Below are 26,802 nucleotides of genomic sequence, written 5' to 3'. Positions count from 1 at the left end.
CAATCGTACCAATCCGATATCGAGCACGCCCTAAGAGGAGTTTCTCCTCCCAACACGGACGTTGAACTTCTCCACGTCGTCGATACTCTTTCAAATATCATTACACGCGCAGCAGAGGCCAATATCCCCCTAAAAAGCATATACCCTCATAAACCTCCAGTGCCACCTCAATATCATTCCATTATTACTGCATCTCGACAGGCGTTTCGAGACTACTTACACACTCAAAATCCTGAAGCTCTGCGTCAGCATCGTCGGTGGAACAGAATGGTACGAAATTATCTAGCTGCCTATAAACGTCGACGCTGGGCCCATACGTGCAATAGACTTGCAGAAACATCTAAACCTTCCGTTTATTGGCAGAAATTCCATCAACTTACTGGCACTAAGGCTCGCACTACTTACAACATTGTCGAACATGGTCATGCCCTTCAAACAGATGTCGAGAAGGCCTGCGCCTTCGCTAACTATTTTCAGGATATATTTACGCCTCCTCCTCATCATTTTGCCACTCAGCTTTACCGACATATCGAACGCCTAACAGATCCTACCCGACCGCAACTACGCCCTCATTGCAATCATTCCATTGATCCTGCACAACCTCTCACTCAGCCAATCGTTTCTTCCGACATTGGCACTGTACTCCACACTAAACGAAATACTGCACCTGGTTTCGACAAAGTCACATATCGCCTCATCAAAGCTACACCTCCTTCCTTCAATACTTTCCTTGCTTCCGTTTATAATTTCATTCTTCGTACCGGCTTTTACCCTTTTCAATGGAAAGTCTCTAAAATACTCTTGTTTTCTAAGCCCAATAAACCCCCTCAGGCTCTCTCGTCCTATCGTCCTATTCAACTTACTTCGTGCTTTAGTAAGATCTTCGAAAAAATTCTTGTGAACCGCCTTCATACCCATCTCACTACCTATAACCTCTTGCCAGTTCACCAAGCCGGCTTCAGACCTGCCATCAGCCTCTCAGATCAACTTCTTCGGCTTACCACTACTATTAGCAATCATTACAATTCATCTCGGCCCTCATGTCTCTTACTCTTTGACTTGGAAAAAGCCTTCGATAAGGTATGGCATATGGGGCTTCTGTATAAACTTCACCGTTTCCGCCTTCCAATGTGCTACATACGGCTCATCCTCTCATTTCTTACCTCTAGGCTTGCATACATTACTATCAATAGCGCTCTATCATATCCAATCTTTCTACACTGTGGTGTACCACAGGGCTCCGTTCTATCACTTCTGTTATTCCTTCTGTACATAGCAGATATGCCCCCTTTGCCACCAAACGTAAAAGTTTTTCAGTTTGCTGATGACACGGCGTTTCTATGTTTGGGCACTACTGTACAGCATATCAATCGAACTTTACAGCCTGCTATAAATTCATTTCTTGACTGGTGCACTCATTGGAAACTGACTGTCAATTCTGACAAAACGCAAGCAATAGTCTTTCAGTCTCCACAAAGACGCTCGCGTATTAGACGAAACCCAAATCGCCTCGACCTTACCATTGATGGTACTACCATACCTTCCGCGAAGCAGATTACTTATCTAGGAGTAGTCTATGACCGCAAACTTCAATGGAAACCACACGAGCGGAAACTTCAATTACAAAGTACACGCAGACTCAACCTTATTCGAAAATTAGTTGGCACATCTTGGGGATTGCACCCTCATACCATTCTTACCACATACAAAGTATTCTTACGCCCTCTTCTAACTCATGGACACACTGCATGGATATCAGCACCAGCCTTCTTCTATGAACGCCTCCAGATTATCGAAAGACACGCTATCCGCCTTGCATTCCGTATTCGCCTGCCTTTCCCTACGGCTCCACTCTACCACCGTATCACCTTTCCTCCTATTCTACACCATATAGAGTCTCTACGCACTAAGTACATCACCAAGCGCATGAGCTCCGATAATCCTGTATTTTTTGATACTATCCATCTTGACATGGCTCATGACGTTCCTCCAAAATATATATATACTCCTCTTCAACATCTTATGACCTTGTACTCTCAGACTCTCCCTGCCAATGATCCTCACAAACTACAATATGACATATATCATCCACATCATTATTCTCACTACGTTTATCCATCTTTGCACTTGTGATATCCTTCCTTACTAACCAGGGCCTCCACTTGTCACTCATTGGTCTCGAGTTGCCCCGAGACAGAAGATAACCCTCATTTGTTACTTTAACAGCTTCTAAGTGTTGTCTCGTCTACTGCACTTCATTTCATATAAACCCGATACATGCCCATTGCCTACACTTAACTACTATATATTTTTTGTTATCGTTTCTTTCATTTCATCTGTATCATCATCGTCACTTTCGCTTCTTTTTCTATATATGTATGTATATGTCAAATTTTCTTTCAGCAAGCGATGATCTTGAATGCAGATCTATCTACACCTTGCAGATCAATTGATGCTTAATAAAGATTTAAAAAAAAAAAATCCTGAAATCCGAGAAATCTCCTATGTAGAAATTACTAGACAATTGATGCTTAATAAAGATTAATAAATAATACACCTTTGATCCCAAACTACCCATAGACCATACATAGCTTTCCTTTCTTCCGTAAATTTAGCCCTCCTCTCTTTCCCAAGAAAGGGTGTACCCCTTTGACGGGTAAACAGTAAAAAAAAAAAAAAAAAAAAACCGACTCTTATGAATACTTGAAGTGCTTAGATATAGTTTTAGATAGACTGGAAAGTTAATTTTCAAATGATTTTAATTCTCTCTTGTTAATGTGAAGAACTATAATTCGATTCATAAATGATTAAAAGCAAAGGTTATTTATATTAGATTGATTTGTGTTGAAAACTTAACTGCCAAAGATTATGTTAAGTATAAAATTCATTCTATTAAGTTAATTATTCAACGACTGTCTTGAATGAGATTCTTCTATATTTTGATGCCTTATTGATCCAATGTTTATTTTAAAATATCACCCAATATAATTATTATATAAAGCGCCCTGGATAATGGTAACTCATGTTTTAACTGTAATTGCTTCTTACGATTTTGACTTCGCACCCTTCAAAGATTAAATAAATGGGCGACGACATTTTAATAATAAAATATAATAATAATGTAATGAATGATAATGAAATAAATATAATTAATGTAATAAAAGTTAAGTATTAATGAAGTGAAAGATTTGTTATAAATGTATCTATATCTATGATATGTAATGAAGATACATACGAGGGGCGATCAAAATGTGATGAACATATGTAATGTAAGACCATTATTGTAAACGAACCAGTGGTTCTTGAAGATAAAAGCCAAGCTCGCTTATGACTTTTATATTCAGTCCAATTGTCGGGCGACATTTTATATAACGAAATACTTTGGATAGATTATTAATTACCTGTACCTTGGGCAGAAAGTGCTCATACATGTGCACTATACTTAATAGAATGTTAATTTAATATTAACAAAAGAAGAATGTTTTTAATATCTGTAAGAGATATTGAGAGTGTTATGTAATTAGTTGCTATGTAATTGTTTATGGATACCTAATCATCATGTCTGTGTGCATGACAGTTTGAATGAAAATATATTATAAAGTGGATCAACTACGTGGGCTGCTATATATATTTCTGGCCTAGGCAACACTAAGTGTTGCCAGGTGCAATCTGACATTTCCATTGGAAAGTTTGACATTTTGTAGCATAAATGTACTCAGAACTTTTTGACTTACGACAATTTTTTTTTCTTTTACAGGTACTTGAAGAAATCAACTTGGCAAAAAAATGGAATTAACTCGTGAACATTTTCGTGCGATCATTTTTCACAACTTTCGACGTGGATTATCACGACAAGAGTGCATCGATGAACTTAAATCTTTGTATGGCGACGAAGCACCATCCTATAGCACTGTGAAAAACTGGTACAACGAATTCAATCGTGGCCGACGCTCGCTCAAAGACGAATTCCGTGAAGGTCGTCCAAAAACAGCCGTTGTGCCAGAAAACATCGATGCCGTACGTGAACTGATAATGCAAGACCGTCATGTGACTTACCGTGAGATAGAGGCATGCCTAGGCATTTCTTCCACCAGCATACATTCGATATTGCATGAACACCTGGCCGTAAAAAAGGTTTGTTCTCGTTGGATCCCGCACAATTTGACAATCGCTCAAAAGAAAGCTCGTGTGGATTGGTGTAAAGAAATGCTGAAAAAATACGATCGCGGTGCTTCAAAAGACGTTTATAAGATCGTCACAGGTGACGAATCATGGATCTATGCGTATGAGCCCGAAACAAAACAGCAATCGACCGTGTGGGTCTTCCAAGACGAGCCAAATCCAACGAAAGTTGTTCGTGGAAGAAGCACTTCGAAGCAAATGGTCGCCTGTTTCTTCGGCATAACTGGTCATGTGGCGACTGTTCCGCTTGAGCAACGTAGGACGGTCAATTCTGAGTGGTACACCACCATTTGTTTGCCTGAAGTCTTCGGAGAAATTCGAAAAATGAACAAGAGAAGACGAATCATTGTGCACCATGACAATGCGAGCTCTCACACATCGGCTCAAACCAGCGCATTTTTGACCGGCCAAAACGTCGAAGTGATGGGTCATCCGCCGTACAGCCCTGACTTGGCACCCAATGACTTCTTTTTATTCCCACACATCAAGAAAAAAATGCGTGGTCAACGATTTTCGTCGCCAGAAAATGCTGTTGAAGCATTCAAAAACCATGTTTTGGAGGTGTCTCAATCGGAGTGGAAAAAGTGCTTCGAAAATTGGTTTGAGCGCATGCAAAAGTGTATAAATCTTGATGGAGAATATTTTGAAAAACAATAAAACCATTTTCGTTGATAAATATTCGTATTTTCATTATTAGGCCAGAAATATATATAGCAGCCCTCGTAATAAACCATTTAGTACCGTTCATCGACTTTATAATTCTTATAGAAAAGGTGAGAATAATAGTATATATAATTATTAAAGATATTTTTACATGCAAACAATTGCTACCACTCGAGATTCATATATATCAACGATCGAACCAGGTTAACGACTACCCTTGGTGAGTCGTTATACTACCTTCCAAATTATTTCCCCAGGCTGTGTGCTCCCCGAGTGACGTCATTTTCCTTAGAGTTACAAGCTTAAGCTAACTATCACTTTGATTTGAAACATTAAAAAAAAAAAAAAAAAAAAAGAAAGAAAGAAAACCTAAAATTTCCTTAATGCAACTGATTCAATATTTCTCAGATCATTCATTAAAAAAAAAAATAATAAGTATCTCTGGAAAAACTGAAACGAAATCTTTGTTTTAGATCCCACTCTTATGCCGGTTAGGCTAAAGGAGACGGTGATGATGAGAAATAAATGAAATGGTGGAATGAAGAAAGTGGGAGGAAAAGGAATAACCCCGAGGAAACCCACGCACACGGTGTTTGTCCACCACAAAATTCATTTAGCGCAAGCTGGGGTCGAACCAGGGACCCCATACATCAGAGGTGAACGCTCTACCACTGAGCTACCGCAACCCCAAGCATCTATGGAAATCATTCAGAGAATATTTTGCTTTCAAGAAACTAGTTATATTTTTTAAAAATGTTTGTTATTTTAAAATTAGGCCTATTGATGCGTCATTTGGTAATGTATGTATGTATACGTGTGGATGTTTTTGCATATGCCCATGTATACCCTGTATATGAATGTATGTAGGTGAGTCTGAGAATATGCATGTCCATGTGCGTTTGTGTATGTGGTGGTTGTGTTTGTTGGTTTGTTGCTTTTAATTTAGCTTTCCGTTTCAGACATGAGAATTACCCTTCGTTATATGTGACAAGTTCTTCATGTGATTCATCTACTGTAGCAACGAAGTGAAAGAGAAATGGCAAAAGTGTAGCAGGAAGCAAACACAGAAAACAAAACCTTGAAGTGTACCAAAAACTAAAACTTGAGAAAAGAACTTCGACAGAAAGAAGTATGTCTAATAAAATTCCTGCGCAAAATTCAGATTGTCGACATCTGAATTATAAATATGAAGCACCAGGATCATCAACATCACATTTTTTGTACTAGAGATGTAACTCACCTATCAAGTAATTCACGTGAAATTATTTTTAAAAATTCAGGAGAAATTTCGAGGTTTAAAAGAGAGTACAAGAACTTTTCAAGGATAGAAAAAAGTTAAAAGAAACCCAAGGATATCATTTACGGTACCACTTCATAGGAAAAACATATTCAGGTTCGGATGTTTCAGCTGACCGGTAAATGTAAAAATATGCAACCAGGTGTATTCAATGGAAGATTGTTAAAGTGTTTTCCAAAGCTACTGCGCTATGGGTGACTACAACAGGAAAATTATGTATTCGCTGGTTTACTTGATATTAAAGAAAAACAGATAACAAAGAAAAAGACAAGAAAACCCTGTCAAACAACAAGTTCATCAAGTGACGGATATGTATTACATAGATAGATGTGGCGGATGAGAGCCAAGAGATATCCAAACGTCGTTTCTTGCATATTTCAGTTGAAAATAAGGTTTTTATACAATATGTTATACAAAAGAAGTGTTCTGCACCGTTTAGTATTATATTCGTAAGCACCTGGGGAACGAAGATGCCTTCAAACATCAAATTACAAAAAGTTCGTAAATATCTTCAGTGAGTTTCGTCATACAAAAGCTACTATCCCCGACGTGTTTCAACAAAGAAATATTTGCCATTTTAGATCATAATTGTTGGACTGAATGCGAAGTATAGAAGAATATACAATAAAGCACCTGTCAGCAGACGTCTATATGAGAAAAAAATTCATAAGATGAATTTTTATAAGATAAAAAAGTGGAAGCAGTTGATGCAATTGAAATAGTCAGTTTACCGTGCTACAATTATCCCTGTTAGGCCAAGGGAGACAACGATAAAGGAAGTGAATGATGATAGAAGAATTGGTGTAATGGGAATATGAAAGTAAAGGAGAGTACTAGAGAAAGCCCATGGACACGATATTGTCCACCACTAACTTACTTCGTCGGTATCGAACCAGGGAACCCACTCACCAGACGTAAGCGCACTACCACTGAACCACCGTGCCTCATGTGAGAAAAGTTATATTATATTGTCAATATTACAACGGATTAGTAATGCACAAGCTAAGGAATACCTTATACAATCCTCACATATAATATTTCGTTTATTTTTGAAGTTTTGGTATTTTTTAGAACATTAAATTGATCTGTTTCAAAATTAATTTATTAATGCCAATACAAAGTATTGCACAACAGCGATTATCAAGAATATGGATCGAAATCGTGTCAAAAAGGAAGCATCTATATCTATGAAAGTACTGGCAAAGAATCATATAAAAGTTAAAAGAGCAAAGGAGATAGACTAATAAGACATGAAGAATATTACTAAGGCCAATCTAGTTGTTTAGAATCTGTAGTAAAATCTGAAAAAAACATAAATTTTTATGTGTTTCTCTCAGAAGTATATTTTTTTCTATGTGTAACTTGTCAGAATGTATGAGAGGTATTATTATATTTGTTCTAGAAATAATAGAAAAAATTATGAAATTTTAAATTATAGTAATTGTATTCATTAAAAATTTAACTTTTGAGGATGAAACTGAGTTTTGTATCTGTTACACGATTTAGTGCTGTACAAAGTTAAGTATATCATGTCTAGGCATGTAACAATACATGTGGATTGGTTACAGTTTCAAAAAAGATGATAATGTTCTAAATGAAACCTACATCTTTAAAACAAATTACTTCAGCCGTTTTAATGAAAAAGTTACAATCGTTTCTACAGTTAGTGTTACCTTCCATTCTTTATAATGCAGATTTAATGAATCACAGTTGGAAACCGTTCAGTAGAATCTGTAATTAAGATTATAGGTACTTGCAAAGTAGTGCCATTTTCAATGTAATTGTATTCGAGAACAAATATTATTTTTAACATGTTTGTTCGTCGTATATCCTTTTTAATCACAAGATATCAGAGGAATAACGATATTTATCTGGACGACTGCATTCTTTGACGTAGGTTGATTTTCGGTCCGATGCACATACATTTGATCTTTTTACGAAATGAGATCTTAAACCCAAAGTTGAAAATGTTTTTTTTTTCTATGGTATATAAAACATAATAAAGTAAAATTTTCTGTACAGTCATATAGTTCAAGAGAACTTGTGTTACTCTTCTTATAATCACGTAGGCACATTCTCACCATACAATCAACATCCAGCCTATGTAGTGACGGGCAGTGAGAATATTCCCGGTGGGAAGGAATTTAAAAAATGGGAATATTCCCGGGTTTTTTCCCTGGCCTATAAATTCCCGGGAAGGAATTTATTTCAATTTCTTTACTTTATCTTCCAAATTATAAGAAGTATATGACTAATTACTTTATGTTAATATATTATGACTTACTTCTAGGTTTTAAAGAATTTGAAGGTTAAAAAATTTAAAATTCTTTGACAGTATTATATAATTAATAATATGATTTTTTAAGTTCCATTTCCATTTGCACTAAAAAAGAGTAATTGTTTTGTATTGGGGGGGGGGCGAAAACTAGCAAAAAGTAGGATGATTTACGGAAGAAATGAGTTGATAGTAGTGTTTAGTAGTCAAGAAAGTATCGAACATATTTTTGAGGGCAGTAGGGATTTGTACAAACCGTAAAGGTAAATCGAATGTGAGAAAAGAAAGTGAATTATTGGTAACGAAGATAGAAAACAACGTACCCTGCGGGACTTACCCGCCTTCACTCGCTAACGCTCGCTCGGCAATGCTGTCTAAATTTAATGTTGGTAACGTAATTTAACGTATGAAACCATAAAGCAACAACATCGGAATAGAATATCACAAAAAAGTAGGTGCAAAATATGACCCGCCAAAAGTAGCAAAGAACTCATTTACAAATGATGGAAAGAAACCATTTTGTAAAGTAATGTAGAATTATGTAGAAATAGAAATGAAATACTATTAATAAACTCTGAACCACCGTTAGTAATAGACGTCAGTCTGTCTCCTCTCTCTGACTCGAATTTCTGAAGAGGTACTCGAACTTCTTTTACATGTGAATTAACGCATGGAATTTCGAGAAATGTGCAGGCAGAAAAGTCGTGTGTGGCAATGTTACATGCACAATTATAAAGACTGGAAAATATCTTGCAAATATTGTGAACATTCATATTTATGCGCAAATGCTGACAAAATAGTGGGACAGGTGTGTTCTGGCAGTTACCCAACCTAATTTGTTTATAACATTTAAAAATTTAATATGTTTAGAATATCAGTAGTAGAAGTTGAGAAAATCCACTAACATGTAAATTTAAACTGTTTAGCGGTTTAAAAGTATGAGGACTTACTATACCATTTTTGAAACATATTTACTTGCATAATACATTTTGAAACATATCTTAAATAAATATCAATTTTGCGTACTCTCTAAATATAATAAAATATTAATAAAATAACATAACATCGTTCAGATATACATTCTAAAGACTCCCCTGGGGACAAAAGTAATAGTATACTGTGACATAAAAACGAATTTAACTTTGAAATCATAATATAGTAATAGAATACAAATTTCTTTGTGATTGTACATAAATTCCCGGAAAATTCCCATTTTTGAGAATCTTCCCGGGAATATTCCCAGGGAATATTCCCGAAAAATATCTTACCAGGAATTTACCCATCACTAAGCCTATGTGGTCCAAGAGAAATGGAAAGAATGTATTTCTGGCGTCATATATATACAGGGCCGGATCCAGGATTTTCTGACGGGGGTACACTAATAATTACCAGTAAATTTGAATCAAATTTAAATGTTGTAAATGCCTATAGACATCTGTGGTGTGTATGAGGAATTGACTTCAACTATTATTTTTGCAAAGCTTCGCTTTCTTTTAAGCCCGAAACGGAAACATGACATGACATTTTCCGAATGTATTGCTATTTTCACTACTAGCTTCTCACTTTAGATAGTGTATATTCACAACGGAGAGGGGGGTGCACGTGCTCCGGTGCACCTCCTAAATTATTTCCATTTATTTTTTATTTTCCCTGTATGTCCAATATATTAGGGAGGAGACACATATTAAATATCCTCTTACCAGATTTCCACCAACAAGCCGCAAATCCCGCAGTGAACGATGCCGTTGACTGGATAGACAAAGGACTTTTCACATGTAAGCACGATCTATTGAACCAAAACATGAACTGATCTTTTAGCTTCGCTCTTTTCTCTACGTTGAGGGTACATTCTATGAAGGAATTCTCATAATAATGTGCAATATTATTAATATTACTTTGTAGCTTAGCACAAAGAGTAAAAATTACTATGTATAAACTTACCACAAACATCCTTTCTTTCATCACTTCTATCGCCGCAGTGATCCTTTCCATCACACACCCATAAGTGTGGAATACATTTTCCAGTATTACATCGAAACAACTCTGGGTCACATGTGTGGTTTGCTATTAAGGGAGGAAACATACCTCATATTTTAACATATATATTCACAACGTTTATGTCATATAATATAACAATTTCCAACATTACATTGATACAAAATACGAAAATAATTATTTATGTTAAACAGGGAATAATATTAATTTAATCATTTGTAACTGTTATATTATTAACCCTCCAACACGCGCGCGGGCGTTTTTGTTTTCCTTGCCGCAAAGTAATTCGAGATGATAACTCAAAGGGTGTCAGAGTACCTTTCTATCAACTATCATTCTGCGTGTTTAGTGTGTGGTCGAACGTAAAATCGAAAGGAGCTTATTGTAATTCTGCTTGAAAATTTAGTGGGCTACATCTGTAGCCCGCGCGACTATTGATGTCACGGGTGTTCCAAAGCGTCAAAGTTTTTTCATTATAGTTTGAGTGTTGATCAGATGGTCAATGAGTTTGCAAAATGCCAATTCTGATGAGGAATGTTTTCTAGATGGCGATAGATAGCATTTTGAGACCGCAAAAAGGCATTTTTCGGAAACAGACATAGTGAAAATTCAGAAGATGTGACTGAGAATTCCGGGCGGCAGGAATCACTGATACCTGTTGATAATAGTAGTAAAAACAGTTCTGAAGTAAATTATTATGTAGTAAAAGACAATCTCAAATGGAAAAAAGTCACTCCTACTCGTAATATTTGCGCTCGTGCTCATAATATTGTGCTTCGTTTTGAATGACCTAAAGGTGGGGGTAGATCTGCGTTGTCGGAGCTTGAATATCTAAAAGTGCTTTTAGATGCAAACATTTTGAGACTTAAGGTTGATTTTACCAATATTTACATTGACAGTGTTAGATTGAGATTTGTACTTAACCGTGATGCAAAACTTACAGACGAGATTGTACGTGCCCTTATTGACATTTTGATGCTTTTGATGAGTGGTCAATGCTTGATGGAAAGTGTGCATTGACCACTTACCACTTGTGTGCAGAACATGCTTAGAAGGACATGAATACGGAAACATAAACAGAAAAATATATGAGTGTAAATAGCATATGTAAAATTATGCAAAATCGTAATCAAACTTTGGTACCAGAAACTCGTTTTGCTGAAAAGGTATATGTTTTATGGATAATACGTTTATTTGTAATATTTGTAAATTTTTTGAATAATTACTTAATTTTTAAAGAATTCTAACACGTATGTTTAGATGAAGGAAAGTTTAAAATACGCCAGATTGGTCCATTTATTGATAAATACAAATAAATTTTACAGTCTTATTCCTGTATCACTTTTGAAAAGAATGGTGTTGGTCTTCTTAGTAGACACATAGCTTTCAAAATAAACATATTTCTCAAATTGTGTATAAAACTCTTAAAACAGTTTATAAAAACAATTCTCTACAAGAAAGACAGAAATATTAACAAAACTAGGCAACAGAATAAAATAAAAAACAAATGGGCTACAGTGGTAGCCCGCGCGACTATCCACGTCACAAAAATCCGCGCGCGTATTGCAGGGTTAAATACCCTTCAAAACCGATAAATTCGTTTATTGCTTTTATTTTATGTATAAGACTATTAGCATCATATATATGAGCAAAATAACGGCAAATTAGCATTAAATTATCTTATTTAAACATTTATTCTCTAACTTTTGTCCGTTTGTTCATTATCTGCATGTAAAAAGTTTGTTTATTTATCAGACACAGTGTAGTTTGTAACATCATCATGCTTTGATGTGTGATTACTGTTACGAGATTCTGAATTGGTGCATATTAGTCTAAAGTGAAATCTTTCGATTGCTAAGTACAAACGCTCTTGAATACAGATACACAGAAAAGTGAGGCGCCTAGTATCTAAAACAGCAAAATTCATTTTTTTTTTTTTTTACCGAAATTGAGTTAAAAATCGCTTGTTATATGTTTGACTTAAAGAAATTCCATGGAAACAGAATTTTGTTTAAAAGCTTAAAATTTCATACTAAAAAACTAGTTCAACTATATGACTTTGTATGCGTGTATATGGAGCTTCACTTCACGTTTTGCGAGATTATTCGAAACTAAGCGAAATGGATGTGGCCGATTTTGATATTAGGCGCTTCAAGTTTTAGATTGTTGTTCCGTTTTTTATTGGACCGAATTGAACACACCACTGGCAACTGGGAAATGACCCAATCTTCTTACACAGACTTTTTACAGGACATAAAATGACGGGAGCAACGGTAATGAGAAAAGGGATTTCTGTTGGAGAATCTAGGAAATTTCCCTTAATTTCAGCTAACCAATCCATATTATTTAGAAGTTAATTAACACCATTAAGTCAGTTAAAAATCAACAAATTAAGTTTAAACTCAGTAAAATAGGAAAATTCTCGTAACACATAGAGAAAAGAATGGATTAACTTACCACAAGTACTCTTTAATTCATCACCATTATCCCCGCAATCATCGTCCCCATCACAGACCCAATTGTTGTGTATGCATCTTCCAGAATTACATCGAAAATAACCGGGTTTACAGGTGCGATTACCTATTACGAGAGAAAGTTTCTTTGTATTGTACAGTAATTTTAACAAAGATTTACTGCAACGTAATACACAAATTACAACTGTGATGACAAACTGTAACAAGATTATTTTAAGTACTAAAGAGTAAAAATATTAATTGGAGTCACATTGAACAACTATATTATTGTTTATCTTATTCAGTACTAGCAGCGTTCACCCCGCTTCGCTGCGGTCACCCCGGAACGCAATAAACTTTGTTACTTAGATAATTTTTACTTTTTCGCTTTCAAGTGATATGATAAAAACCATAGAAGATTGCAGTAAATCTTAACATTATATCGCCTGTCATTTATGTTAACCCGCCCCGCTTCGCTGCGGTCATCCCGGAAGTTTTCGCTTTCAAGTGATATGATAAAAACCATAGTAGATTGCAGTAAATGTTAACATTATATCGCCTGTCATTTATGTTAACCCGCCGAGTGACACGGTCATGCGGGTTGCATATAAATACGTTTATTTTTACCTATGATGAACTAACAAAGGATTTGTACGTTATGGACACTTGAATGGTCAATTATCTCAAGACACTGGTAATTAAAAATTAAAGTGATATGATAAAAACCATCTAGGGTCCAAATCCTAATAACCCCCCAAAAATAAAAGAAATTGGTTCAGCCGTATTAGCGTGATGAGGGAACAAAGGATTTGTGCGTTCTCTTTTATATAATAGAATGCATATATGATCTTATATAGGTGTTACATTTTATAAATAAGCCTTGCGTAAATAGAAACTTCATTATACTCAGGTCTTTTGTCCTTCCGTTCTTCGTACTAGTTAGTTCGAAAGGAAACTTTGATGCTATGATTTTATGACTTACATTATTTAGCAAAAACGGAAAGGGTAGTTAAAAAAAAAAAAAAAACTTCTCAATCTATAAATACAAATCACTGTTGTTGAATGTACGTTTAGTTTCTTTTTATCTTGTATTTTGGAAATGTGTATTCAGCTTTTTTTTCTTTAAATTTTTGGGGTCGCCTGGATCGTGGAGCCCTAACTTATAGCATGATTAACCTATACATAAATCCGCCATTGGATATGGGTACTATATATGGCTTGGCACTATGATTCCTGTGGTCACAATTTGCTCATAAATCAACAGACGCATTTCACGATGTGTTTTTGTGCCCAGAAATTCTGACAATTATACCAGCAAAGTTAGGTTGGTATATGTTGTCCAACTTTGAGGCAATAATTCCTAGATTTTACGAATTACTGGGGAATAGATAGAAAAAAATAAGAATGAGGGACTCTTTTCGAAGGAATTTGCTTAATTTTTTCCTTTTGATTTATGTAAATTATACTATATTTTTGTCCGCCAACTTGAATTTAATATCCTTGTCAGTTTCGTTCAAGAAACTTCAACTTGAAATTACGTACTTCGCAATTAACGTTCAATAGATGTGGAGTTGTAATTTGACGCAAAGTTCTGTAATGGTTTCTAACCTAAGTACCATCTCTTTCTTATTTTCACTGAAAACTTTTCCATTAGCGATGAGCTATTTATGAGCTTTCTTATTTTTCAACAATCCGATAGTATGATAAATTGCATTAAATTATTAAGTAATCAACCATGCCTCTTCCACCATATCATTATGAATAGAGACGTCTTTTGGAAGAATATGAAAATTATCTGGCCATACATTATGTGTTATTGAATATAATAATTTGGAAGTAGTATTCTTCAAATGCAGCCTGATGGGAAATTGATGACCACATATAGCAAGTTGAGGTTAGGAGTTCAGCAGCGTATTAGAATAGTAAGTTAGTGCTCCCAATTTTCGAGTGTTCTATGTAATGAATCAAAACAGCTACGATCGCCGAAGCACCATGTCGCAGCATTTGCAATGAGAACGTCATGGGCGGCGATTGGGGGGGGGCAAAGGGGACAGTTGCCCTGCACTTTTTTGAAGTAACCCATTACTGCATATAGTTTCATTTGGAAATGTAAATTTTTTGAATGTATTATTGGTTCATAGAAAAAATGGTACCATATAATATTTGCCTTTGCGTGAGTACACATTGGTTGTCTTTCCGTGGAGTAAAGGAAACTACAGGAATTGCGTTTTAATTGCCACAGAAAATAATCCAAAAATTAATCTATTGGAACACAACAATTCCAGCATACTTTCACTTCTTCTTACAAGGGCTGAAAGTCGACTAACAAATGCAAATGGCGGCATCCGCCATTTGTAAATTTCTTTACAATTTTAATACAAATAATACAATTTTTCAATAAGTAATTCAAAATACACACATTTTTTTTTAGCATACTTGGCTTATATAGCTGATGCATCTATTAAAACACATTAATGGTGAAGAAGACAAAACAAAATACAAGGGCTCGATATGTTAGGTCAAGCGTTTGAAATAATTGAGAAAACAATTCTCAAAAAAAAAAAAAAAAAAAAAAAAGTATTTCACAAGTTATTCTTTAATTGCACAAAAATTGACAGTTCCTAAAATGTCTTTTCTTCTTTCTAAAGTAAAGAGCATAGATTAAAAAAAGTGTAATTATAAACAATTTCTATAATTTCCAATGTTTTGTAGTGTAATATACGAGTGAAGAAGTGTGTTTTAGGGTTGTACGAGTGTATATGCAATTAAATTTAATGAATTCAACATAATTCTAGATTTTAGGATTATTTTGTATAACTGAGTGTGGAGTGATTCTAAGTATTGTGTTTTGGTGTGTTCCAAGAAAGTGAAAACTGAACATAACGGCAACGGACATGTTTCGGGAAGTTGCAAAAGCAAATATTTCTTTAAATGTCGTAGCATATGCTTGTAATATTTATTGTCTTTCATTTTCTAAGAGTAATAACATACATTTAATAGCATGTGCGGAATAAAAAATTAAGTTGTTCATTAATCCCCAGTTTCAATATAACTTTTGAAAAACAAGCATCATTTACTATGATTAATATTATCTTTCCTATTTATTTCTTATACAAATTTGTTATTCAATAATCTGATCACACAATTTTCCAAACAGAATTTTAAGATGTTCATAAACAAGGAATCAAATCTCTTCTTACAGTTTCGTTGCTTAAGAGTATAAAGGGTTAGTACCTACTTGCGTTGCTCTTGTCAATTTACTTAATAAAATACGAAATGCGATATATGGTATTTTAACTGAAAAAGATAGTATCCTATTACTTATACAACCTTTCGTAAAACAAATTGTGAGAAACAACCAGGAGAACTAACATTTATAAACAAATAGTCAGATCATGTCTTGCCCCCCCCTTCCCTTTTAACGTCCAACCGCCGCAACTGGAGAACGTAATATATTTCCGTAGTAACCCGGTAGTCACACTCTCACCATAGGATAAGCATGAATCTAACACGAGAGGTCAAGGGAAACAGGAGTTACAAGAACCACAACTGCCATCTCTCTCTCTCTCTCTCTCTCTATATATATATATATATATATATATATATATATATATATATATATATATATATGTGTGTGTGTGTGTGTGTGTATTAAAGTTACAATAATTGCAATTAATGTCGGAATGTAACACAATCTTGTTCGCAGATATCATTCTGTAACTACAGCAGTTACTGAAACTGAAATATCAAAATGCTACTTACCGCAAAGAGTATGCGCTTCATCGCTTCTATCACCACAGTCATAGTCCCCATCGCACGCCAAAAAGTCTCTTATGCAGAATCCGGAATCACATTGAAAATAATTTGGTGGGCATGTTGTTTTGCCTATCAAGGAATATATTGTACTTTGTATTAACAACTATACGGCAACAAGGATGGATTTTATATATACAGCATAATACAGTCATTTTGATCATTTTACTATAGAAAAATGTCGATGTAAGTAATATGAAAGTACATTAACTTCCATTTCAATAACATAAAAATGGCATTTAACTGCTACATTAATACCTTTATCTTCATTAGTGTACATTATATAACCTAAATTTTTGATTTTATGACAAACCCAACATCCTTGTTAATGTTTTCGAAACTTACTTTCGAAGTTGTAGAACGCAATTAAGAAAGTAATAGTTGTTAACAATTGATGATTTAGTTAACAACCTAAATTTGATCCAAAACTTTTATTAAAAATGATTATTTGATTTGTTTAAATAGTTCAAGGCTCGAATATGCTCTATTGACCATACGATATATGCTCATACGAGTACATACAAATTAATTCTCATGATGGTTGAAAAATAAATCACACGATAAAGTCTGCTCAAACGTCTCTACTACAGCATATACGTGAAAAGCATCATGACGATCAACTCACTGAACTCCCGACAAGTTGGCAAATCAGCATAACTCAAGTTAAATTATAGAAGGTTAGATGAATAAGGAAAGTTCAGTAATAACAAGAAAAAAGCTTTTTTCACCCACACAAGGATGCAATCTCAACACACAAAGAAAGCCGTAAGGAAAGCACTGCACGTGGAGAGTTCAATACATCAATTAGTACTGTTCCAATAATAAAAGAATACAGAGTAGAAATATTTTATTAAAGACCTGCATTCTACCCTCTTAATGAAATGTCTTCACCTAGACGGTGCGCTCCTCAGTTTGAATGGCTGCCACAGATAACAGTATGTATTTAAATCCCGAATAATCAACATTTGGGACCAAGTTGATTATAAAGCTAAATCGAGCGAAGTAGCTCAAGTGGTAGAGCGTTGGCTTCGCATTCGGGAGGTCGATTCCCGTTGCCGACATCCTGATTGGGGTTTTCCAGGGTTTCCCTCAATCCTACCAGACAAATGCCAGCATGGTACCTACTAAGACAGGCCCTGGCCGATACCTTCCCAAATCCTTTCCATTGTTGTTGTTGTTGTTAGATATCCAGTGTAAAATGGCCTCTGAGCTGTATCTGGTGATTCTTAAATAAATAAATAAATATAAATGTGAATGAAGTAAATCGTTTTGGGTACATATTAGTAAGTCTGATTTAAATTTCTATGTTTGATTTATAAATTTTTCTAAATTTTATATCAACTTTCCTATCCAGACCATTTGTATTCTATGAAACACCAAGGTGGAGTCATTAATGTCCCGTTACATTTCCTGTTACAATACGATTGCTTCGCAGAATACAAGCAGAAAAATTCGTTCATAAATATTGTCCTAAATCAGAGATGCAAATAACCACTCGCCCGGGGCGAGTGGTTCATCGGTGCGAGCGCGTTTTAATATCACCATGAAAATACTGAGGGTATGTAAATGATTTCTATTGTGGAATTAAGCTAGTAGCGTTTTTTCTTGGGCTAGTAAAATTTTGTTGCTTATTTGCATCCCTGTTCTGAATAATTACATCGACTGACACGTAATGCGTTATACCATAATCTGGTAAATCTTCCTAGCGGCGCACGTATAAAATGTGGCTCAATAAACAATACATTTTACCTTATTTGTTCACGAAACATTTATTTTTTAAAAGAAAATACAAATGAATAGATACGGCATTATTCTCTGCACATATGATCTATTGTTATTAGAAGCTTCTAAAAGGATTTACATGTCTTTGGGTAAAATGGCGTTTTATAAAATCTGATCAGTATAGGGAAGTTCTTAGCTCTTAAGTACATAATATATTAAGTCGTTAGTCGTAACAGAGGTTTCCAAGACTGTTCCATTGTGAATACAACGAAGTTCCGATAAACACAATCCTTATTGTGGGGATGGAAGAGTAAGACCTTTTGCTTTCCCCTATTAATAATATCTCTGAAACCGTTCGGAGTAGAAAGTTTAAATATTGAGCATACGTTCTTCTTACATTGTATAGTATGATTTACAATCAACTTGTACAATGGTACTAAAATTATCATTACCGTTTCCGAAACCTAGCAAACTAGAACGTAGAAAATATTATAAATTTTGACTAGACCTTAGGCTTGCCACATCCCCAACACACTTCTTTTTAGTATTTCAGTATTGTGGATAGAATGTGATTTTAGAATAATTGTATTCCGAATCATGGGAAGGGCATTAAAATATTTGTTACTACAAGTTTAACGAGAAAGACGGAGAACAGATAGGAATAAAATATTTATGATAAATCTATTTTTGATCACTTGAAATAAAGATATTGATATTTTTGCTGTCTAAGATAAATCTATCGTTTGCTTCCAGAAATTTAATATAAGTTGTGACCTAGAGGAAACTCTAACTGAGGGGTTTCAAGATTCAAACTTCTGAGACGTTAGAAAAGTTTAACTGCCTTAACTGATTAACTAGCTGAATCCTGTCTTTTTGAATCTCTTTGACATAATCAGGTGGAATTCGATACGGTTGATTTCATTACTGCAAATGTGATTGTCAAAATTTAATTTTCATGGCTTAAAATATGTATCTTGAGCAATCGATAGTACTTATAAATTCTTTGAATGTATTGATGTCGAGAAATTGATTACGATTTGACGTTGAGTAAGTTTTTCAAAAGTGGTTTTCTAAGCTTTCACGAATCATTGAACAATTTGTACTTGGGACATATTTTCAAACCAGTACGTGTATTTGTACACCCTTAAAATATTATGCATTAACTCGTTTCTCTTCAGTGTGAAGAACATGTACAAGGTATAAAAAAAATTAGAGATAAACTATATATGAGCTTACCGCAAATGTTACTTGCTTCATCACTTTTGTCACGACAATCATCTCCTCCATCACAAACCCATCTCTTTGGGATACATTCTCCAGAACCACATCGAAACTCATCTGGTTTACATGTACGGTTAGCTAATAAGAGGAAACGGAGAAATTATGTATTGCCAAGTATGTATTAATAACTGGTTTAGTTAGGTAATACAAAAATTTCTATATTCATAATGAGTTATGATTGATAAACTTGAATAGTAGAGTATGCAGATTTATACCCTCATTAAATTTTTACAGTATCAAATAGTATTATTCAACACAATATGATTCCAGACTGGTCCACAGTTTGTAAAATAAAAGCAAGGCAAACTGCTGTAAAGTACAATACATGTATTTTCAAGAGCATCATCAAACATACGCTTTCTCTCAAGTTTAGGAGACCTGTCACTCTCCGCCATCGTTGATAAAATTACACATTGGCATGTTCTTAAAAACTAAAAAAATACGTAGTTAAACACAAAATTATAGTTTTTGTTACGACTATAATTAAATTCGACAAGACATCACTGTTATGACATAATGAAATAAAACACCTTTCCACATTATCATAAAATTACTAAACAAGTTTGTTCCCAAGCAAATTGTAGTTACTAAGTCACGTTTAATACAGTGTGCTCGAAAAGTATTTTGTGATTAGTCGGTCATGCAAGGTGTTAAAATCTGGTAACATTAATAGGTGATTGCTTCATATAAAGTACTACTACTAGTATTAACCAGGACAACTCAGTAGTTTTTTTTTTTAATAAAAGAGAGAAATCAAATCAAAATGTTAGTTGGCTTCACTTTAGTTGGGAGAACTGATCACACTACAGGAAACAGTTGTGTACATATTTGTCTTACTGTCGGTGATAGAAGAAAATACTTTTTGGCCACTCTACAAATCTTCAGTAGCTCTCTTTTTTCACACACTAAAAAAATGTAGGTGGCGTACTTAAAAAGATAGGTTACATGCGTAATTCCTGTAGTTTTTGGACTATACGTACCGCAGACGTATAACTGAAAACGCATGTTTTATAATACTTTCTGTATAAGTGTTCCACCTATACGTACTTTCCGTATGAAACAATGTAGGCGGTCAGGATCTCACATATAAATGGACGTATATAACATATAGCTGACGAAGGTAACATAAGCATATGTATGTGATATACGGAAAACTGTTAGACGTCAGACATCCTGCAACAGCATTATGTAACATCTAAGGGCAGTGCCTGGGTGGCATACGGATAACGTATGCTCCGTACTGATTTCCATAGTAAGCAAGAGGATACCGTATATTTGTACAATATACCGCTGTCCGGATAACGGATTTTTCTCTGTGCAGAAAAGAAATCAGAAGCTGCGCAAGATTACCAATGTATTAATTATGTAAAGCTATAACAGCTAATCAGAACAATGTGTTTGTAAATTGAGCTAGGGGAGATTGGACTAAGAAAGAATAGTTTGCGAAAGAGAGAGAATAGCTGATATTTATTGTCAAGTATTCTTGTTGTTCGCAGAACTGTGGCTACAACTGAGTCAATAAATAACGAAGTCTGCAATTACGAAAGGAAAGTTTATAGAAACAGGCAAGTATGACAATACATTTCGAATCCCAAGGGAACGCTGTAGAAAGAGGAAACCTGTCATATGTTTGGACACACAATTAGCAGGCATATATATAATTATTATACTCATGACAAAATTTCAATGAAGGAAAAACTAGCACATTTCGTCAATGATGAAGGTTTCTTCCTTGGAACAACAACGCCACATTCGCTAGTTCTTCGTGCCCTGTAGTTTAAATAAATTTAAAGAAGGAGAGTCAAAAAGTGTTAATGGAACTGTAAGATATTTTTAGTTGATGTTACAGATTTATGCAAGTATTGGCAACTGCTACAAAGTATTCCTCCAGGGGGAAGTGTCATAATTGATATGGCTCTCTATTACTGCATACAAGCAAGTAGACCTTCAAGGGAGTTCCAGAAAGGCGGAAATAATCAGTTGGTTGGAATAACAGAACGTGGCATGCGAGGAAGACTTATGAAAGACTGAAATCCTGAAGATAGAAAGAATATCTCAACCACAGTTTCCAAGATAAACAGTGGATATATTCGTTCACGAACAACGACACACAATAGTGCGATTCCCTGTTTTTATTATATGTATAACAATGTAGAGTTTCTTTGGACATAAATAAAGGGAAAAATAACGTGAAAAATTATTTTGCCATCCTCTTCTCACGCTAAGGTTCTCCCATTTCCGAAAGATACCGTTAGGGAAGTGACATTCGAAAAATGTCACTTTGCGGTAGCACATACAATATTGAAAATTTTTCAAATATGGGAGAAGAAGGGTGTGGAAGAACAAGAGATGAAGAAAATATCACTCTCGGCAATGAAGAGAGCTCCAAAAGTATTTTGTTGTTAGATTTTACATGTTTTAAGTCTTTCGCAATGTTTCAGATCATCTTGTATTGAACAATTGATTTTTCAGTGTTTCGCAAATCAATATATTGTAGTTTTTATCCTATTTTCAGCACCACGGTCAGTTTAAGTTGGAACCCAAACAAATATACGCTTGAAGAACGCTTTTCAATAAGGTATTTAAGCTAAGATTCTTTGCAGTACAAGCACGAGTGCTAGACTCGACCAACGAAGATGGCAATAAAAATTGGAGAAGGTAGTTGACAGCGAGTTCCCGCTTAGTGTAGTAGTTAGCGCATGTCCAAAATTATTGTCGCATGTCTATAAATATGTTGTTGCAGGAATATAATTTGATAATGAATTTGCCCGGTATTTCTTATAATGTTTGTATGTGTATAATCGGCAAAGACATGTATGTAGCAAATTTCATGTCGAAAGAGCAGTAAATAGGAACAATAAAACGAAAATAAAACATTCTTGTCATTTAGCAACATTTTGTTTTACTCATTATTATTTTCGTATTTTTAATTCTTTTCCTATGAAATTTGCCACAAATTTACACTTCACAATTATACACATAGTATCATTATTAAAAGTACCCTGCAAAATCATTATCAAACTATATTCTTAAAAGAAGACAGTTATAGATATGAGACAATCATTTTGGACATGAGTGCACATGGTCACGGTTTTGATTCTCCGGTGAGGGCAAATTTATCTTGGAGCTACTTAAACGAAGATGAATTGATCTTCTATCTTCCAAGCTAGAAGTAATTTAGCCTAAGAGCCGGTTTGCAGACTTCGCATTACACAATTGAACAAGAGAGATATGATTGGCACTAGTTTAGCTTAAGCTCTCCTTCATCGGCGCAGAGCTGAAGAAGACTCTAAACCTTATGATATAATATCTAAATTTTATGATAAATACATGTATTATCAAATAATTTATCTGATGAAACTGATACAAAATGAAGATTTTTTTAAAAAAAATAATCTGAGTATTTAGTTCCCCGTATTTAATGGCAATTATTTATCACTGATCTACTATTCTCGTCTATGAAACATATAGAAAGAGTCGGCTAATGGAGCTTAGCAGGTAATGGAGTTCATTTCTGTGTAGCTGCTACTAAGTGTGCACTGTGATTCTAACCTGTACCTACATTAAAGATCCAATACTAAAAGTCACTTGAAGAAAGGCAGCAGTTTTAGAGTGACTGGACAAAGGCAGATGTGAATATGAAAATTCGAAAGATGTTTCTCATAGTAATCTTCCAAAATTAGCATTAGTGATAAAACGTTTGATTATTTTTACCTATATACTTGAATAACAAGAAATATGAGAGTGAAAGATATGGTTTCTGCATGGTGCAATAATTGGTATTGATTTACTATTACAAAAGTAGCTGAATGCTCATAGGACTAATCAGCTTAAAGATATGATGTTATTTTTCCACATTTCTAGGTATAATTAACAACTGACAGCGACAAAAACTAATACATAAAAATATACTAGAAACATTACTCTCTTTAATATGTCTTGTCGTTTCTATCATTCATTGTAGTTTCTGAGATTATTTTTAATTTCTTTCAATACGCCGTCTTTTTCCTTTCCCCATTTTTCTCCTATGTTACGTATTATTCATGTTGCCTTTTATCCTTATACAAAAGTTATTACTATTTTCATTAAGTGATATACAATTGAACACCTGGGAAATGGTTGTATTATCTAACACAAAAGAAAATGCATGTTTTAGCGGAATATACACAATTGAAATTAGTTTCTATCATTTGATTCAACCAGCATATGTGTCTCTGTCCGTCTCCTTTCTGTTTCACCATAACTCTCGTAAACGTTATTCGATTTTAATGAAACTTGGTATATGTCTTCTTCCAATCCTTGAAATGAGCCTTATTGTTTCATGTTGCAAGAATATACTAAAAACGAGGTAGTAAAAGAGAAAACAATCCTTCCCATGCCGCAAATTTTGAAATACAGAAAATAATTTTTATGTAGGAACTGTGTAAACATTATTTGAATTCGATAATGGTATTGAATACTTTCTTTAGCGTATCTCAATCAGCCTCAATGGTTGCGATTAAAAGCAATTAATAATAAATTGGTATAAGATGTAAGTTCCTAAAACCTGGAAGCCTCATTATTGAAACAAACTGATACTAAGAAACTTATTTTATTTGTACTAAAACACAATAACATACTGAGCAAGGCTATATTATAATATATATGAAAAACACAATCACGTAACAGTTCCAACATAATCACTGTGTCTTCATCAGACTTCCACTCCTCTGTGGAATGGAAGTGAAAGTCTGATGAAGACACAGTTATTGTGTTGAAAGTGTTACGTGATTGTGTGTGCGTGTGTGTGTGTTTTTTTTTTTTTTTTTTTACATATTATCACATAGTCTTGCTCAGTGTGTTATTGTGTTTTAGTACGATATGGAAACAAGGTCTGATAGAATAGTTATTCTATTTGACAATTTTAAACAATAATTCGATTTTGATACAATATGGCGTATACTTTCTTTCACGCTTCCCAATTAACTCACTGCATAAGGTTAAAGTCTATCAAGAATTTAAGAGTAAAATCTCAATGAAATATATAACTATATATTTGATTTTGTAGCAACAAAGCGCATATACAGTTAAAACTAGTAAAATATTATAAAAATGGATTTACATTACCGGTAGAAAATGCTTTAAAGATATCATTCGTAAACAAATATTCAATCTTCGTTAAATATAAGATGCATGTATCTAAGGCTTCCCAGTCATCCCCCAACACTTGGGTGTAGAATCAGTGAGGATAGAGAAATGGGTTTAATTCCCTCCTCGCAGCTTAGAAAATATGTCTTACGACAGTGTTGGTAAAATAATTAGATTTTCATATTATATCTGAACTAGACGTGAATTCGCCTAGATGTGGACCTCTCATGATTTTACATTCAAAGACGATGATGACGCAGAGAAGATTCCGTATTTCTTGAACTAGACCTTGATCTCGTGCCACTGATGATCTGCTCCTAGTCCATTTTGTGTCTGTCTCCTCTACGCCACATCCAACTGCTTACTCACATTAACCAGGATCTCAACAAAAATCTCTAGCAATGTATGATAACTTCTCACCTCTAACAGCACGATCGATATCAATTTTTGCGCGGCAGTCAAATCTAAAGACACGAAAGTGACCACTGTTGTCCTCTTTCTTAAATTCTTAAACGTGTGACGAAATGTCCCGTATTAAGCAAAAATGAAAATAGTGTCTCGTAAGGATTATTTGAGTTGTAAATGATAGGAGCAATTTTACAGTCTATTGTTAAAATGACTCTGATATAAGCATCTTTCATAATAATACTCATTGGGATTTGTTTAGGCCATGCATCACTTCCTGTTGATCTGGTAACTAGCGTTAGTGAGTTTGGTGCACATGATCCCAGATTCTATTCGAGGGGCACAACACGAAAAGTTAATTTTACAATCATTCTCTTTGGTTACTCATCTAGCTTAAAGGACATAAACATGGGAAATAAACTGAAAGTTTCATTTTCTTTAATTTTATGCCATGACAGGAATTTTTAAATACCCTTGAATGCTTGAAACTTTTAATGCGTTACTTGCGTATTTTGTAAGTTTAAAACATTGCTGCAGTCAATCAATTTTGGGATCATACGGTAACAAACTACCCTAATCTGATCTACAATGATAGTAAATATTCATTTTTGTGATACCGTAAAATAGCCCCAAGTAGAAAATAGGACTTCACTTCAAAGCTCGCAAACACAATGATACAAGATAACATGATAGAATTACCGTTAAAATGCTTGGGAAGAATTTCACTACAAAGGGCTGGCAAGCAGAAAGTCAAGAACAGTATCCTTCTTTGTATTATTTTTCGAATGTTTAGTGTCTTTCTGGACTGGCATCGTATATGTAAATTTTGCGAACATGGTTGCATCTTATTACCTCCCTTATTTCATTAATATCACTGAAAATAAATTAAACTAGGTTGAACTTACCGCATATTATGGTTGCGTTCTCACTTCTATCCGGACACTGGATTCCTAAGACGCATACGAGCTTCTCTCTTAAGCATCTACCAGACTTACAACGATATTTATTGGGCCCACACGTCCGTTTTGCTGTTAATAGATAGATTGTAGGTTATATATAACTATTATCAATACATAAAAATATTATGCTATATTAACCAAATATGAACACATTCCTTTATTTATTAACAACCAGCATCGTAAACGAGAACGCACAAATTGCTCCGTTTTGGTGAGTATTGTCATGAGTCAGCAAACTTAAAACAATTGAGTTAGATGAGTTGGCACAATATGCAAGAAAATTTGAGCTCAGAACTAAGTTCAACTTAAAACTCAACTCCAGTATTAACTTTTCCTATACGAAGTAATAACCGTTAATTTGAAGTTTATTGTTGTCCGATCTCTGAAAATGGAAATCTTCCCAGGATGACAGCCATGTGATGAAAATGCTTTTGTTATAACTGACACGAAATTATGAAGACAATAATAATATACAGAACGATCAGAAAGTCCTGTTAACCCCTAGATATACATAGATATTAATGAATTGTTTCTTATTGTTGCAGGTGTTGATATACATCTAAATCATGGCTGATGAGATGATGTACGGATGACACTATGGATCGTAATGAGCAAGTGGCTAAAGAACGA

The 26,802-nt window shown here is 34.5% G+C and overlaps 1 protein-coding gene across 1 annotated transcript in view; it reads right to left on the bottom strand.

The window, feature by feature from the left end:
* Positions 1–26,802, bottom strand: part of LOC145680812 (uncharacterized) — a 90,326-nt gene that overhangs the window by 9,332 nt on the left and 54,192 nt on the right. The window contains exons 4-8 of the mRNA XM_081751886.1: positions 26,119–26,241; positions 19,637–19,759; positions 16,628–16,750; positions 12,870–12,992; positions 10,359–10,481 (exon numbers count right to left, since the gene is read on the bottom strand). Coding sequence (XP_081608012.1) covers positions 10,359–10,481; positions 12,870–12,992; positions 16,628–16,750; positions 19,637–19,759; positions 26,119–26,241 — 615 coding nt within the window. The remainder of the gene's footprint in view (positions 1–10,358; positions 10,482–12,869; positions 12,993–16,627; positions 16,751–19,636; positions 19,760–26,118; positions 26,242–26,802) is intronic.

This window comes from Thermobia domestica, chromosome 3 (genome assembly GCF_964235325.1).
Source record: "Thermobia domestica chromosome 3, izTheDome1.hap1.1, whole genome shotgun sequence".
NCBI classification, from domain to species: domain Eukaryota; kingdom Metazoa; phylum Arthropoda; class Insecta; order Zygentoma; family Lepismatidae; genus Thermobia; species Thermobia domestica.
The sequence above is the reverse complement of the archived record's forward strand: the minus strand, read 5'-3'. Positions and strand labels throughout refer to the sequence as shown.